General features: G+C 37.4%; 1 protein-coding gene across 3 annotated transcripts; it reads left to right on the plus strand.

The window, feature by feature from the left end:
- Positions 1 to 458: 458 nt before the first annotated feature.
- Positions 459 to 17,337, plus strand: LOC108603907 (serine/threonine-protein kinase Warts). 3 transcript variants are annotated; one of them, XM_017993090.1, is made up of 9 exons: positions 459 to 543; positions 5,054 to 5,948; positions 11,830 to 13,317; positions 13,373 to 14,258; positions 15,027 to 15,147; positions 15,204 to 15,319; positions 15,377 to 15,455; positions 15,512 to 15,707; positions 15,769 to 17,337. In XM_017993090.1, exons 2-9 carry the CDS (start codon positions 5,826 to 5,828, stop codon positions 16,168 to 16,170), a joined length of 3,411 nt encoding a protein of 1,136 aa, XP_017848579.1. In that variant the 5' UTR covers positions 459 to 543; positions 5,054 to 5,825; the 3' UTR covers positions 16,171 to 17,337. The 3 variants fall into 3 exon arrangements, with proteins under 3 accessions (XP_017848579.1, XP_017848578.1, XP_017848580.1); XM_017993089.1 differs by lacking the exon at positions 459 to 543 and adding an exon at positions 553 to 1,028; XM_017993091.1 differs by lacking the exon at positions 459 to 543 and adding an exon at positions 553 to 810.
- The last annotated feature ends 590 nt before the right edge of the window (positions 17,338 to 17,927 follow it).

The raw sequence follows: 17,927 nt of genomic DNA on the forward strand, positions 1-17,927 counted from the left end.
GGTCACCTTAAAAAAGTGCGCCACGTTTCAAACTTTCAGATAAAAATAAAAAACACATACCCAAAACGGAGAACAGAGTCAATATAATGTTGTACAAGGAGAGCAATGGCCAATGCAATGTCAATGTCAGTTAGCGAACGTCTTTGACATTGATACAATAAATACGACATGATATAGAAACAAACATTTTTGTAAATATACATTTTGGTCAATATTGTAGCTTTTATCGTTTTTCCCAGAAAAATTAACTGTTTTTGCTTCATTAAATATAAATTTATTGTTGAACAGCATTTTGATCAAGAGTAAGGCATTCATAGCAAACAGCTTTTTTGCGAGTTGCCTTTTGTCAGCGCTACCAACTCTATTGCAGACTACCGATTTGAAATCCGAAGAGCGTGTGGCGGCCGGCCGAGAGCAAATGATTTCTCTGATTGCAACACTTATGTTTGATCGTTTGACCACCACAGACATCTATTTATTATTAATTAAAAAACGCAGCGTGAGGAAAATCTGTGAAAAGTGCAAAAAACGCAGCGCGTAAAGGTAAATTTTTATAAAAACGCAACGATTGCAAATAAGTTTAGTGCGCGAACGTAAGGCGAATGTAGCGCAAATGTAAAAAAATTAGTACATTGCTGTACGCAAGAGTGTGTGTGAGTGTGCCTCTATATGGCAATGTGTGTATGTATTTTCAATCTTTCTAAAAAAAAAAAATTAAAGAAAATCTACGAAGAAAAACGCAATCAAACGGCAATTGTGTGCGTATTAAAGTGCTTTTGTGAAAAATTCTAAGCAAATTCTAACGAATATGTAATGGAACATGAATATTTACATATTTCAACTGAGCTGTTCGTGAGTGCAAGTGTGCGTGTATCACTATGTCTCTGTGAGAGTGTGTGTGTGTTGCTTTTCCTAGCTCCCCCCGCCTGCGCACTCACACAACGATATCGTAGCTGGGCAACATCTGCGCGCTCGTTACTTTACTACAAATCGGATTAAATTCTTCAGCTGCAACTGCTCCATTCTATGTATGTTGTACTCTTAGTCCCCGCAGCCCCTGCCCATGACTGACAGTTTGTTGTGTTTGTGTGTTGTTTTTGCTATTATGAGCGTGTGTGTGTGTACCTAGTCTTACGCGCATGTGTGTGTATGTAAATAATTATGCCAAAGAATGGCGTTAACTGTTTTACTCTTATTCTGCTGCACTTAACTAAGTTGCCGAAAAACAATGACAACAAAAACAAATCAGTTTACATAAGCTGTATGAGATCTATTAATATTTTATACATAAAAACATAGTTTCTATTCAAGTTGCAAATATTTGGCACAAGCAACAACAACAAGAAGAACTGTAATTAGAGGCAGAGCATAGCAGTGCAGCTGCTGTTAAAAATTCCCCCTCAATGTCAGTGTAATAATAATTTCCCAAGCAGCATACATATTTATGAACACAGTTGTAAACAGCAAACAATAATAATTTTAGCAATGTCAAACAAAAATTACATAAATACATGTACATACAATATACATACATACATATATGCATGTGTGTGTTTGTATGTTTGTATATTTCAACATTTGGCTTGACGTGCAAAATGTTTCGCCAAAGCAACGTCAAGTCAGCGACGCTGAAAATTGTTGAGATTCCATTCACATTCCAGCATGCAATTCGTAGTGGATTATGCTCTTTTATATATATGTGTGTGTGTGTGTGTGCCCTGACGTTGTTGTTGTTGTTGTTGCTGCTGCTGCTGTTGTGGGCCGTGCCGCCTGCAGGCAGCAATTGAACAGGTGAGGCGATCGTGTCTATATGTATGTGTGTAACACACACACACACGCACACACATGTGTGTGCGCAGGCTTGAGCAGGGCAATAAATACTGCATGTTGTTGTAGTTGCTGCTGCTGCTGTTGCTTTTTAAAAGTAAATGAACGATAAAAAAAAGTGACCGACCGACCAGCATGGGCCCAGGCCAAGATATTTGCAGCTAGTTTCCATGCTCTTGCTGCTGTTGTTGTTGTTTTTGCTAGCGGGGAGCGCAGTTGGGGTGGGCGGTTGTCCATTGATGGCAGCGAACGAGCCGTCAATTCCTCTCCCCCCACCCCACTCTAGTATGTTGCTGCTGCTGCTGCTGCAAGTGGCAATCGACGACGACCAACGACGAAAATGCAATTTAGCTCGTTTTTCTTGCTGCTTGCGTCAATTTTTTTTGTTCGCTCTTTTTCTTCTCTTTTGAAACACGCCTGCTGCAACTGCAATGTCTCTATGTGTGTGTGCATGTATGCGTATGTGTGTGTGTGAAAAAAGGGAAAACGAAACAGAGAGCGCAGCAGCAGCAGCCGCCGATCGCATATTGCCTTGTGGCCTCAGTTTGTATTTCTATATACACACACACACACATATGTACATATGTATGTGTGCTTGTGGGGATAAGTCGCCGAGGAATGCGCATTTTTGCAATAATAATCAGCAACTAATACTATTTTTATCTTCTGGCCAGCGAGCGAGCGACTTTGTAAGTGAGAGTGCCATAGTATGCACACACATATGTATGCATTTGTATGTGTGTGTGTGTGTGTGTGTTTGTCCCCCTCTGAGTTTTGCTACTTTGCATTTGTCTTTTTGATGGGTAATTTTTTGTAGGCCTCCTACACAAATACGTTAACAATCGAGTGTTAATTAAATAAACCATGTGATAAAAAGGAAATGTTATAAAAATATGAATGAAGCAGATTTAAATACGAATTGAAATACAACACAAATCAAATATCAATTATTTACGCATAATGTCAAAGGTTTGAGTCTATAGCTTAAGCTTGGGAAAGAACGTTCGCCTTTAAACAATAATCCTTAATAATTACATCAGATATCTAGGGGGAATACTTCAGATTTTATTCCAATTCGATTCCATTATACTTCATGCTCTTATGTCCTGGAATTGGCTCAACTTAGTTAGCTTTGATTTCCAAGCTGCTCCAGATTAGTTTGTTCCCTATGTCAATTTATTATTAATAAGCTCGACACTTAAGCCTAAAGTAAACAATTTCAAGATGCTTAACTATCAAAATTCTTAAGAATTTCTCTTCTAGTATGCGTAATAATCGTAGTAAATATTTTACAAAAATAAAATATATATTTCAATGCGGCGATTCGCCTTTCAAGCTGCCGCTCCCCGCCCACAGACAGCAAATATAATTTTTTTGGAACCCAATTAAACAATTAAGAATGCTAATAGCGTCGCAGTCAATGAGCCGCTTAAAAAAACGCATCGAATTGTCTCTCTCTCTCTCTCGCTCTCCCACTTGTTTGAATATTCATGCTATTTTCACTTGTTTGTGTTGTTAATTATTTATTGAATGTATTTATTTTGTACATATATAGAATATTTCAGTTTGTTGCTCGTGCAAAAATTAATTTGTGGTATTTGTGGAATGTGAGAATACAAAGCCCCAATTCCGCAGATACGAAGCTGGCAAGACAAAGAGAGAGGGAGAGGGAGCGAGATATGCTGGAGGCCAAACTTTGTTGACATTTGGATTTGACGCGTGTTTTTGTTTATCATCCCAAAAGTAACTTTAGTATAGATCAAGTACATAAGTATGTATCTATGTCTAAATGCGGCATTCCATAGATACAGTCAAACTAAAAAATGTGCAAAAGTCAACGAAACTAAAAATTCTCAACCTCAACTGTTGTTTTATTTGATTAAAACTTTTAAAATTCTTGGCAATTTTCTTAAATATTTAGTAAAAATTAAGCGAAATAACTTTTACAGTTTATTTTTGCACTTGGCACAATTCTGCGAATTCTTTTTTTTTTGCCATTTGTTTACAAAGTATTTCAAAGATAGCTGATAGGCTAAACACTTCCCCCCTCTGCCCCCCTGCTACTAATTTGTTTATGCGCGACATTTCCTCGAATATTATGCTCATCAGTTTACGTGACGCATTTAATTATTGCAAAGCTTCGACTGCCTGAAAATTCCAAATGTGATTAAGTCCACATTCGTTTCCATTCCCTAGAAATTGTAACAGTATTGGCTGGAGACTCTTTAGTCATTTAGCCGATTGTGCGTGGTAATCGCCACTGACTCACTACTTGGGCATGTAAATGAGCATCTCATGTTGGTCTCACTGTCGGTTCCCTCTGCATATGCTTATGTGCTTATAAGTGTGTGTCCATGTGTGTGTGTGTGCGCTAAGTTTTGTTTTTTAAAAAGTGTCATTCGGTTGCTGCTGTGTTGTCTATAAGTGAATGCTCTGCCAAAAATCAGTTTCTTTTATCAATATAAAATTATCAATTAGTGTGAGAAAATATTTTTAAAAAACAATATAAAGAAATAAGCAACGCATTAATAATGAAAATTAAAAGATCAAAATAATAGATAAATGTTTATATACAAAATTATTAGCAAACCTACTACCAACAATTAAAAACATATTAAAATAAAGCTTAACTGCTAATAGCTTTAACATTTGATCACTACGCTGATAAAACCGATTTGGTTTTAACTTTGATTAAAATTAGCTTAACTCGCTTATCTCTAAGATCAATTAGCATTTTTGATTAAATAATACAACTGTCATATACCAATATTAAATTATCATTCAATATTGAGTTAACAGTAATGAAGTTGTCAACATTCATTAGCTACTATCATTTAAATATGCCAAATACCAGCGTCTAATCAAGTCCAACGGTTTAATGTAAAAATATGTGAATTAAATCTGAATCTTAGAGATATAACTATTATAAAAAGAAATGAAAGTCTTACATAAATCAGTTTACAGTGTTTTTCAATTAAACTTTTTATATGTTATGTTATTTTTTTATAACTAATACTTTTATATTGGTATTCTGAACTCAGTTTGTCTTGATGATTATGAATATATCAACTATGGCGTATTCCCCTTTTGAAATGTTTTAAAATGTTAAAGGTTAAATGTATATATGTTATAGGGTATAAGCAAGTCATATACTCTTTTCTTATAGCAGCCATCTCTAGAGTTTTTAGTTACATTGTGTCGTTCTGTTTTTTGTGTCTATTTTCAGCAAGTTGGCGACATCGAATGTGGTATATTATTAATTAAAATTCCGTCAGGCCGTTGTGTGTACTGTGGGTTCAAATCAATTCAAATCAAAAATCAACAATATTAAATAAAAAGCAAACAACAACAAAAAAAAGAATCGTGTACAAGTGACGTCGTAAATATTGATTATAAAAATTAAAAATAAAATAGAACGCAGACCTGACAAATTTATATATACACGCCTACTTAAATCCTATATATATATTGATCGGTGAATTTATTTACATGCAAAATGAATCTTGTGGAGCATCTGCGGCAAGCAACCGCAAAACGAAAATACACATAAAAACAAATGATTAAATATACATATATACACGGGTGTGTGTGTGTGTGTGTGCATAGATAAAATTATCTGTGTACAGCAATGTTAATAATATAATGCAAATTAAGTGCCTTAACAAAAAATAAACAACAACAAACTGAAAAGCAGTAAACGTCTACAACAAAAACAAAAAATAAAAATGTATCTTTATTAAAAAACTAACAACGGCACTTGAATAGAGCCAAAATATGCAGCTAAAAGATTCGTGCACACAGACACAGACAAACGTGAAAAGTATTTATTTAAATTAAATTGTTGCTGCTGTTTGCTGAGCGCATTTTGCTCTCAAAGCAGACTAAGAGAGCGATCGAGAGAGAGAGCGCGAGAGCGAGAGCGTGGCTGTTAGTGTGTGTGGGTGGCGTGTCGAGCGTATTTTGTGATATGAGTGCTAAATATCACGGAGAGCATAAAAATGCATCCAGCGGGCGACAAAAGGGGCGGTCGCCCCAATGATAAATACACAGCGGAGGCGCTCGAGAGCATTAAACAGGATCTAACACGATTTGAAGTACAAAATAATCATAGAAATAATCAGGTAAGTTTCAAAAGCAATTATTATTTAGATAATGTTTTAATTTAATTATAAAGATTTTTTAAATGAAACAAATGCAAGCTAAATTGAGCAAAGATAAATGCAGCAATTCAATAAATATGTTAAATCGGCCTATAGCAAATTAGGTTGTTATTTAGATATTTAGAATTTATAGAATAGTTGCTCCATTTTAGAAACTGAGCATTTGTTTAAAAAAATAATGCAATAATACTATTCATATTTTATATTTTACTAAGCAAAATATTTCTCAAATATTGGGTATGTAAATATTCTATAATGTTGAATGAATATTTAAAATTGAAATGGAAATATCAAGCTTAATTAATAGCCTCATTAGTTATGAAAGCTTTTACATAAGACTGAATAGATATTGATTTTATTAATTAGTTATTTTGACATTCAATTTTATTACTAATTAGTAGCAGCAAATTTTATTAAGAAAGCAAAACGTATTTATTTCATTTATTAGCAAGAAGTTATTTTGCATAAATTTGAATGTTAATGATAAATATGCGTTGTTAACAAAAAATGTTTTTATATTTAAATAGAATATTGTTGCTTTGTATATAATTTAGTTTTTAGATTAATACTATTTGGCTGACGTATAAAAAAAGTTTAAATTCAATTTTTAAGCAATATCTAGGCCTATGCAGTTTAGTCAGCCAACAAAAGCACAGATAAGAAATTCAATAGCTTGGCGTTTGTATATGTGCACACACACACATAAATATATATATATATGTATATGTGTATTTTTTACATAAACAAGACGACCACTTAGTAAAACCAAAGAGCGCCAACTAATAAAAAATTAACAACTAGATAAAACGCATGTCGCGCACGCCACAAAAATAAAGAAGGAAGCCTAAAGAATAACAGAAAATGAAAGCAAAACAGACAACAACAATATCAATCTCAGTCAAGCGGCTGCTGCTGCTGTTGCTGCTGCGTGGGCGGCAGAGTTTAGTGACAGCGATTACCTGTTGGCACGAGTCGCTGCTCACCTGTGCAACAACAAAAGCAACAACAACAACAGCACGTAATACATCAATGTTGGCCGCAACATTTGTCACAAACTTGCTGCGTAGGCTGCTTGGCTATCAAAAAGACACAGCAGTTGGCAATTAGCCGCAGACTAAAGCAAACATTTTAAAGTTAGTTGCAGCTAAGACTGAATACAAAATTAACACTCAGAACATTTTACAAGCGATATATGTGTATGCTAAATATAAATGCAAAGGCGCTTGAAATAAAATTAATGAACTGCCAACAAAATGCAATTGACCTTCTGTTTTTGCACACACACACACACATACGCAACTGTGTGCGGCCAGCTGAGTGGGCGGATCTCTATCTGTAGCTCGCTTGTGTTCTGCCAGACAAAGTGACCAGCATATTGTACATAACTTACGTCTCCACTGCGTATGCGTTTCCATCTCTATGTATCTGTATGTGTGTGTGTGTGTGTGTGTGTATTACGCGTGTGCACGCGATCGCCCTGGATTTTATTCTGTTCAAGCATTGACGTCACAGCTGTCAAAAGTTTGCGAGGATGGCCAAGCAAAAAAGCCAAAATCAAACAAAGATCCAAATGCTGCATGCAGAGTTCTTAACATACCCTATAAATGTTGCTGTTAAGTTAACAGCGTTAAAGCAGTGAATGTTAAGCTGCTAAGCAGTCACAACTTTTAAGTCGCAATTAACATTACCAATAAATAAAATTACTTTGCTGAAATAAGTTTGTAAATATGTGAAATATTTTCAATTACTAAGCATTATAATTTCAAATAATTGAAACTTATTTCTACATTTTTTGAAACTGAAAATAATTGAAAATAATCAAAAAAATTATTTCTTTAGAATAAAAGCTTTAATATAACATTTTTCTTCAAGAAAGTTGTTAATAATTGGATTGGAAGCTTAAGATCGAAAATAATCGATATTTAACTCAACGAACCGAAAACAATTGAAATAAATAAAAATAATCTAAGTAATTTCAATTCAATACCGCATTATTTTTAAATTTTTGTTAATTATACTATATATAATTATTCATTATTTCAGCTCTACAGCTAAATTAAGCAATTAACTCTGTTTACTAATTATTGTTCAAAAAGTCATGAATACAGGGTATGTGCCAGTCAACCAACAAGAGTTCTACAACAACTTGCAAATAATCATTTATTGAAAATGTTTGCTCTTTGGTTTATCGTTTGGTGAACGCCTCGAGCAGTAAATGCAGCTTCGGCTAAAGACAAGTCGATGGTGTTTGGCTGGAAGCAGACATGCCTACTCATAAAAATGCTTAAATATGATCTGACGTGTCATTAATTTAAAGTTTATATGCCTCGTTTTTTAGCAGCGAGCTACTGTTTTGTGGGCTTTGTAAATTATGATTATGAGCGCGAATCGTTTGGCATTCCTCAGGCTAATCCCAGCTTCTGCTCCAAGCTGCTTCAAGCCAATTGCAATTTACCGGCTACGTGGTCTTCTTGGCTAATTGTATGATTCGCCTGATAATGTGGGCAGCTAATGGCAGCTAAACATTATTTTATTCATTCAAAATTCAACACTTTGAATCGACCATGTCCAGCGGTCGCTCCCACGCGCATTTGCTACCACAAAATCGCTTTTGACAATTTTGTCTATGCATAATGAATAAGCAAGCCAATACCATAAGCAACAAACACAAAAAAAAAATATAAATTAAAATTAGTTGAAAATGCTTGAACAAAGTTTCTTCTTTTACATTAGATTAACAAAGCTATAAACATGAATTTTTGTTAGCAAGCGACGCCAACGTTGTGCTAAATGCCATTATACAAATTAAAATAAATATATACAAGTCAATATACGAAATATGCATAAATAAATTAGCCCCAATACAACAATAAGCGATAACAATCAAACGAATAAATTTAAAGCGACGACTACCCACATGAATAATTTTTAATACTATTTATTGCTAGTTAAGCGCTTGAAAGTCATATAAATTTATTACTACATATGTAATCGGTTTATAAACTCTTAAAGCATAAGTATAGTAAACTACAGTTGTGGGCAAAAGTAAGCAGACACTTGTTTTAATTAGCAGAGACAGAAATATATTTAGATTCTAAGTTTTTAATATCGAATATGGACTGTAAATGAAAATGATTACATTGTTCTTTAGAATATCCACTTTGGTTATTTGTTAGTCTGTATGAACGCCTTGATCTTTGGCACTAAAGGTCCTATGCTTTGGTTTATAACATTTTATGGCATTGTTTATATTTTCCATTGAGCTAACATAGTAATAACTTCATATTAAATGCATAAATTTAAATTTAAATAAATTCGTCTGTAAATTGTTTACAAAATTCTCTTCTGAATGCAATTCTCATCCAATTGCGTTTAATCTTGTTGTTGTAGCATTTTTCTTAGGAATTTTTCACCTAAATAAATAAATTATGCATATATATAATTTTGTTTTTTCCTTTTTGGCTAAGGCAAATGGCCAAATATTAACATTGCCCAGTCGCTAATAATAACAAAAGACCAACAAAAAGGCGGTAAGCAGAATATAAATACTTGACTTCCACAATGTTTATATACACAAAGATACACACACACACACACGCATACACATACATATATACAAATTGTATCTGTGTGTCTGCTTGTCAGTTGCCAAGAATTTTGATGTATTTTATTTGGCGTAGCGCGAAATTTTGGCGTATGTATAAATAAGAAAATCCCAAGAAATATTTGAAATTTTTTACGCCCATTGGACTTGTCTGCTTTTATGGCTTTATTGCAATTAAAAGCACAATATATAAAAATAAAAATAAATATAAAGAAAGTACTTGAAATTAAATATAATTGGAATTGTAATTTGCCAGGTCTTAAAAGTTATTGCGGTCAAGGTGCCAAGACATGTATTATTTATTTCCTTTTTGCAACCGCCCACTGCCAAACTGCAGTACAAGTGGATAAGCGAAAGTGTTTTTTTTTATTTTTATTTTCTATCTTAGCCGCAAATCCAATTTATTTAATTTGCGTAGGCGCTCGCTCTTTCGCGCTCTTTCTCTCTCTTTCTGTTGTGTTTTATTTTGAGTGTGCACTCATTGGATTTTGTTAATTTGTCGTCGATTGCTTTGTGTATTTAAAAAGGCAAATTAGATAAAGACTTAGCGTCTGGCAGTCTGCTGGGGGCCACTACGTTGGGTTTCGCGTCCTTGGTTTTAATTAGCCTGAGAACGACAAATGCTCAAGAGTCGTCTACCTGGGGGGTAAAATGCAAAACTGCTGCCAGTAGCTACAGACACAGATCAAGATAAAGATATATATATAGACATATTTTATGGCAAAAATGAATAAGCAAACTTACATATGTAAAAAACAATATTTATGTTAAGTATTAAGCGCGATAAGCAAATGATAATAATCAAGACTTAAGAGCACTTAGAGTAACTGAGCTGAAGTTAAATATTAATCGCATTAATCAAATAATATAAGATGCTTATGTTTTCTCTAAAAAAAATGCTATATTTAAGTTGAACTAGCTCAAGTCAATTCACGCATCTCAAATCACGTGCGTGAGGGACTTAGTCACGTTGTCATCTCTCACTCTATGTGGATACATTTATGTGAGGATCACTCAACAAAAGCAAAAGAAGATGAAAAAAAAACGAAGAACTTTTTAAAGAATGCGTAAAACTGGTAGCAAAGGCAACAAAGTGCATCACACACACACACACACAGACACACTCAAGGTTGTGACTCTGCTTCAATCTGTCAGCCGGCGATCGCATTTGTATCTGTTCTCGCTCTCTCTCTTTTTCTCTCTCTCACATACACACACATACACACACTCTAGCGCATTTCCGACAGCCTTTTTAAACATTTCTCTTCTCTCTGTCCCTGACTTTTGGGAATTTTCTGAAACAATGGCATGAATTTGATTTCATTGCTGTACTCGCCGCTGCGTTTCTTTTGTCTTTTGTTTTAAACTCTGTTTACCACACAGTTTTGTTTTCATTTTGTATGCGCCCGCCGTTTTGTTTAGATTTTTGATCACCAACAAACATGCACACACACACACACATACAGCGCAGGAATGCTGCTCAGCCAGTGGCGTCACTTTTAAGGGGGTGTACTTGCAGTTAAAGAATTTTACAAATGCTCAATTGTTTTTCTATTGTTTATTTAAATTCTTATGGAATTTAATTTGTATTTTTTGTTTTGCTTCGACGATGTGCAATATTTTATCGGTACTTATCGGTAGTTAGAATGTATCTGAGAGTTAAATAACTAGATAGTATGTGTGGAATTTTGGCTCAAGCTGATTGATAAAATTGTGTTAGTAATATTTGTAATATTATTATTATCAGAGGCAATCATTCAAATTTTGTGCAAAATAATCAAAAAAAACTAATTTGAGTAAAATAAATTCCAAATATTTTAGTTGTTGCATTATATTTTATGATGTCAATGGACAACACTCTCAATAAATGAATTTTAAATTCTACTATATACTTAAACAATCAATGTCAATTCTAATTAACTTGGAAGTTACGAACTTCAAACCTGCGATCGTCTTAAAGCAGACGCTGAAATTATAAATAAAAATAGATCGAAAGAATGCGGCAAGTACTTTCAACTAATGAATAATAAAATTAAAAAATTATTGATCACCAGAAATCTAATCGAGAATATCATATACATATTTTATAAAGAAAGCCTTTGCAGATTTTTAGGGTCTATATCTAAAGTCATTATACTTTCATTTATTTCTTGCTTGCTTTTAATAATAATGCTTAAGTTTAAGCTTTGGCCATAAATTTCTAATGCCAATCTCCCCCCCTCTCTGTTTCTAATGCAGAATTACACACCACTGCGATACACGGCCGCCAATGGTCGCAATGAGGCGCTCGATTACCATCATGCCAAGCTGCCGCTGGAGCCGCCTGGAACGGCATCGATGTCGGCGGCGTCTCCCTCACCTGACGGTGTGCTGGTGGCGCCGCCACAGCAGCCGGTTGCCGTGGCCGTTGCACTGCCCACGGCCAACGGACACGTGCCAAAGATGATCAATGCCATGATACCGCCGAAGCTGATACGCAAGCCAAGCATTGAACGCGAGACGCCAACGCACTATCTGCGCTGCAGTCCGGCGCTGGACTCCGGCGCCGGCAGCTCACGCTCCGACAGTCCGCACTCGCATCAGCAGCTGAGCGGCCGAGCGAGCACCGGTCAGTACTCGCCCTCGCCCAGCAGCTTCAGCGATGCAGCACCGCCGGCGCCGCCACCACGCAATCCAACGGGCGTCAGCTCAGCGACGCCGCCGCCGGCTCCACCTACCAATCAGATATTCAAGCGACGCTCCCCAGCACTCAATCGCCCGGCGGCCATAACGCCCAGCGTGGTGGTTGCCAGCGCGCGCGGCACCTCGCCGGTGATTCCACAGAATAACGGCGGCATCAAGACGCCACAGCAGCTGACGCAGCAGATGAAGGCGCTCAATATGTACGCCAGCGCCAGCAGCGGCGTCGTCGTCGAGCCACCGCCGCCCTATTTGCTCAATAGCGTACAGGGTGTGGGCGTGGGCGTAAGTGTTGCCGTCGGCGTAGGCGCTCCTCCGCCCAGCTACACGGCTTCGATGCAGTCGCGCCAGTCGCCCACGCAGTCGCAGCAGTCCGACTATCGCAAATCGCCCAGCAGCGGCATCTACTCGGCCACCTCGGCGGGTTCGCCCAGTCCCATAACCGTTAGCAACAGCAGCGGCATTCTGCCCGCCGCTGCCGGCGTCGCCAGACCACAGCCGCGTGCCTACCAAGCGCGCACCCAGCAGCCCATCATCATGCAGAGCGTCAAGTCGACGCAAGTGCAGAAGCCGGTGCTGCAAACCGCCGTGGCGCCCCAATCGCCCGTCAACGCCTCCGCCAGCAACTCGCCCGTGCATGTGCTGTCCGCACCGCCCTCCTACCCACAAAAGTCACCAGCTGTGGTGCAGCAACAGCAGCAGGCCGCAGCCGCCGCACAGCAGCATGCCACGTTGCCTGTTGTGGTCGCTGGAGCGGTCAAGCCGCCGACGCCCACGACGCCGCCACTGCTGGCGGCTGCACTTAATGGAGGAGCTGTTATCACCAAAGCTGCCTGCATGGAGCCGCCTTCCTATGCCAAGAGCATGCAGGCCAAGGCAGCAACAACACCGCAGCAGCAGCAGCAGCAACAGCAGCAGCAACAACAATTGCAGCAGCAACAGGCGCAGCAACAACAGCAGCAGCAACAGTTGCATGCGCTACGCGCGCTGCAGGCGCAACAGCAACTTCAACAGCAGCAGCAGCAGCAACAGCAGCAGCAACAAAAGGTAAGTAGCCTGAACTTGGAGCTTGGAATATTTGATTTACTGTATGTGATTGCAGCAACAATTGCCTGTGAGCAGCAATGGCAATGCCGGACGCCAGTTGCCGCCACCGCCGCCTTATCAAAATGTGCGTGTCACCACGCCCGAGCTGTCGTCTGGCGGCAACAACAACAACAACAACAACAACAACTTGACTGTGGACAAGCCGCCTGTGAGCATCAACAACAACATACAGATCAGCAACAGCAATTTGGCCACCACGCCGCCCATACCGCCAGCCAAATACAATGGCGGCAATAGCGTCAGCGCCAATGGCAACAGCTCGGGCGGCAGCAATGGCTCTGCAAGTGCAGCCAGCGCTGCTGGTGCGGCCGCCGCCGCCGCTGCCTGCAAAAAGATCAAGCACGCCTCGCCCATACCCGAACGCAAGCAAATCTCCAAAGAGAAGGAGGAGGAGCGCAAGGAGTTCCGCATACGCCAGTACTCGCCGCAAGCATTCAAATTCTTCATGGAGCAGCATATTGAGAATGTGATCAAGTCGTATCGCCAGCGCACCTATCGCAAGAATCAGCTGGAGAAGGAAATGTTGAAGGTCGGACTCTCCGACGAGACGCAGATCGAGATGCGAAAGATGCTCAATCAGAAGGAGAGTAACTATATTCGCCTGAAACGCGCCAAAATGGACAAAACCATGTTCGTCAAAATCAAACCCATTGGCGTGGGTGCCTTTGGTGAGGTCACCCTGGTGCGCAAGCTGGACACCTCCAATCATTTGTATGCGATGAAGACGCTGCGCAAGGCGGACGTACTCAAGCGGAATCAGGTGGCGCATGTGAAAGCCGAACGTGATATTCTGGCCGAGGCCGATAACAATTGGGTCGTGAAGCTCTACTATAGTTTTCAGGATAAGGATAATTTATATTTCGTCATGGACTATATACCTGGTAAATATATGACCAAGCTCAAAGTAGTAGATAAGATAAAGATAAAAAACAAAATAGAAAATATCACGAGTTCTTAGCATGATCAGATTAAGTATTTCGACATATAATTAGTGTAATGTATCCCATCTTTTCTTCTTCTTCTTAATTAGAAGCAAATATAAATTTTAATGCTGCTTAGCTCTATTTGAGAGTATTGAGAAATATGTAAATATAAAATTGAGTTATAGAAAATATTACCAAGAACGTTCAAATTGTAAAAGTCTACAAATTGTTAAAGTTAAATTAAAATAATGACATTTTAATAAAACGTATTAAGAATTTCAGTTTATTAAGTTTGTCATACGTCTATGTCTATAAAAATAAACATTGCACTAATTTGTTAAAATAATTTATAAAAGCGAGAAATTATAATAGGATAGGAGGATATAGATAAAATTTGTAAGAGTATTGAAATTATCAAATGTAGTATTGGATTTCAATTAATTCCGAAATAATTGATGATATCACATACTTTGTCAATATTTTAAATGAATCTCCACACTCTTTATTAATGTAATGTATTAATATTTACAATTTCAAATCACTTGGCTTCTAACAATCAATAAGAAAAATGTTTAAACAACTTGAAGCTACTAGAAAAATATTATTTAATTTTCAAAACAGTTCAAAGCGTCGAATGTTTGAAGTAGAAGTATTTAATTTTATAAGTAGTGTCTTACTTTTATATATTGCTATTACTTACTTTCTGTTTTACTCTTTATTTCATAGGCGGTGATCTAATGTCACTATTAATCAAGCTGGGAATTTTTGAGGAACCGCTGGCTCGTTTTTACATAGCCGAAGTCACTTGTGCCGTGGACAGTGTTCATAAAATGGGTTTCATTCACAGGTGCGTACACCCAAACAGCAAATTAAAGAAGTTTTAACAAATGTCATATTCTATAGGGATATCAAGCCTGACAATATACTCATCGATCGTGACGGACATATAAAACTCACTGATTTTGGTCTCTGCACAGGCTTTAGATGGACGCACAACTCCAAGTACTACCAAGAGAACGGTAAGTAGCTAAAGCTAAACAGTTGTAAATGCATTAACATTTAATTCACTTAACCAGGCAATCACTCGCGTCAAGACTCAATGGAACCTTGGGAGGAATATTCAGAGAATGGAGCCAAGCCAACAGTGCTGGAGCGGTATATATATTTATAATTATAGCTGTTTATTTATATTAATGCCTTTTTATGTATAGCCGACGCATGCGTGATCACCAAAGAGTGCTGGCGCATTCGCTGGTCGGCACACCCAACTATATAGCGCCTGAGGTGCTGGAACGCAGCGGCTACACGCAGTTGTGCGACTACTGGAGCGTTGGCGTCATACTCTACGAGATGCTGGTGGGTCAGCCGCCGTTCTTGGCCAATAGCCCCATGGAGACGCAACAAAAGGTGCGCGCCCAACGTTTTTATAGTGTCTGTGTTTGCTTATTTGGGATTTGCTATCTTGCAGGTCATTAACTGGGAGAAGACGTTGCATATACCGTCACAAGCTCAATTATCGCGTGAGGCTACGGATCTTATACGGCGACTGTGTGCGTCGTCTGATAAGCGTCTGGGCAAGAGTGTGGATGAGGTAAAGTCGCATGACTTTTTCAAGGGCATTGACTTTGCCGATATGCGCAAGCAGAAGGCGCCGTATATACCAGAGATCAAGCATCCAACGGATACATCCAATTTCGATCCAGTTGATCCGGACAAGCTGCGCTCGAACGATTCAAATTTGAGCAGCGGCGATGATATCGACCTAAACGATAGGCCATTCCATGGATTTTTCGAATTTACCTTTAGAAGATTTTTCGATGATCGACAGCATCCGGACATGTCGGACGATCAGGTGCCGGTCTATGTCTGATCCGAACCAATGTCAATTAAAGCACACACACACACACACACACACATGCATAAATATCATTATAATCATTGTTTAGTCAAATAGTCACAAAATGTGCGCGCGCCGTTAACGGTTAACAGTGTGTTAACAGTGTGCCAACAGTACATTAACAGCGTTGCAGCAGGGCGCTGTAAAGTCCAAGCAACGGTTTTCTTTTTATAAACAAATTATTCACTTAGTGTTTTAGTTGAATTTGTTGCCAAAAAGTTGAGGCACTCAGCAATGATGTTTTAGTTTCTGGCATTATAACTGGCAAGTAGGATGAACTACATGCATATACATATATATATATATAGCATAACACATACATATTTATAAATTATATACGGTTGGTTAGAATGGGACCTAAACATATAGAACTACAAACATATATATATATATGCTTGATTGCATGAACTGAATAAATTTAAATTAAATGAGTCATAACTTTTGATTTTTTGTTAACTAAAGATCTACAATACAAGTAGTTATGTACGTTGATGAGAATGCATGAATATTACAATTTATATACACACATATATATATATATATACAATTCAACCAATTTCTGGTGCTCAAAAGCTATATACTATACTATAGACCACAGCTTATGCCTTGAATGGAGTAACAAGGTTAACTTCACTACAAAACTCATAGGAGAAGCGAATTTAACTAAGCCTAAAACAGATTTCACATACTATATACAAACTGGATCAATTTAATATATATATTGTGCTACATATGCGGCTACAACTATTTCAGCAGGCTGGATAGTGTGTTAGCCCGTTGGTGGGACAAACTACTTGAAACTTTAGATTGACAATCATTTGTGCAGAAGCTACAACCAACACTCGAGAGCTGCTCGCACACAGCATCGCACCAAGTTAGCGATATAAGCGGGTCTTATAAGCCTACAACTACAACTACAACTTCACTATATATACACACATATATATATATTATGCCCGCGGGCGTGTTATTATCTATCACTGCTCACACTCTATATATACATATATATCTTCGCATATCTAGTGCGTCGTCCCCACACACAAAGAACAAATTAAATTGTATCTATCCTATACAGTTTCTATGCATATACAATAATATTTTTTTATCATTATACGAGCAATGTTAGACCTTACTTGTTGAATGCCAAATGAAATTTGTTTTTTTTATAATATTCAACAGAGCATCTATATATATATATATAGTTAAAGTTTAAACAATTATATTATACTTTCTACAATTACATAAACATATTCATATACATAAAAGGAGTTGTAAAAAATTTGAAATCTTAGTTTTACATATGCAATACTTTGTTAGTCCTAAGATGTTTTATAGTTTATAACTGGCTAACAATAATTTAGTGTAATTTTTTTTTATATTTAAGCCAAACTATGTAATTTCTTTGTTTTCTGTAAGTTTGTTGCGAGTGCGATCGATTCGAAACACTTTAATTAGCAAACGTTTTTCTTGTTGAATGTGCAAGAGAACGCACACACACACAAACAAATAATTTAAACAATTAACAGCTAATTATTGAACACATCTGCGCGTGCCTAATTTACAATAACAAATAAATAAATTGAAATGGAACTACAAGTGTGTTCTTTATTCTTAACGGGACATTCTCGAATAGAAATTTGAACAGTTTAATATTTGTTCATAAGGATTAAATAATTCTATCAATTCAATCCTGTAAATTTGTATATACTAAATTGTACGAATAATTTATT

Source organism: Drosophila busckii, chromosome 3R (genome assembly GCF_011750605.1).
Source record: "Drosophila busckii strain San Diego stock center, stock number 13000-0081.31 chromosome 3R, ASM1175060v1, whole genome shotgun sequence".
Classification (NCBI taxonomy): Eukaryota; Metazoa; Arthropoda; class Insecta; order Diptera; family Drosophilidae; genus Drosophila; species Drosophila busckii.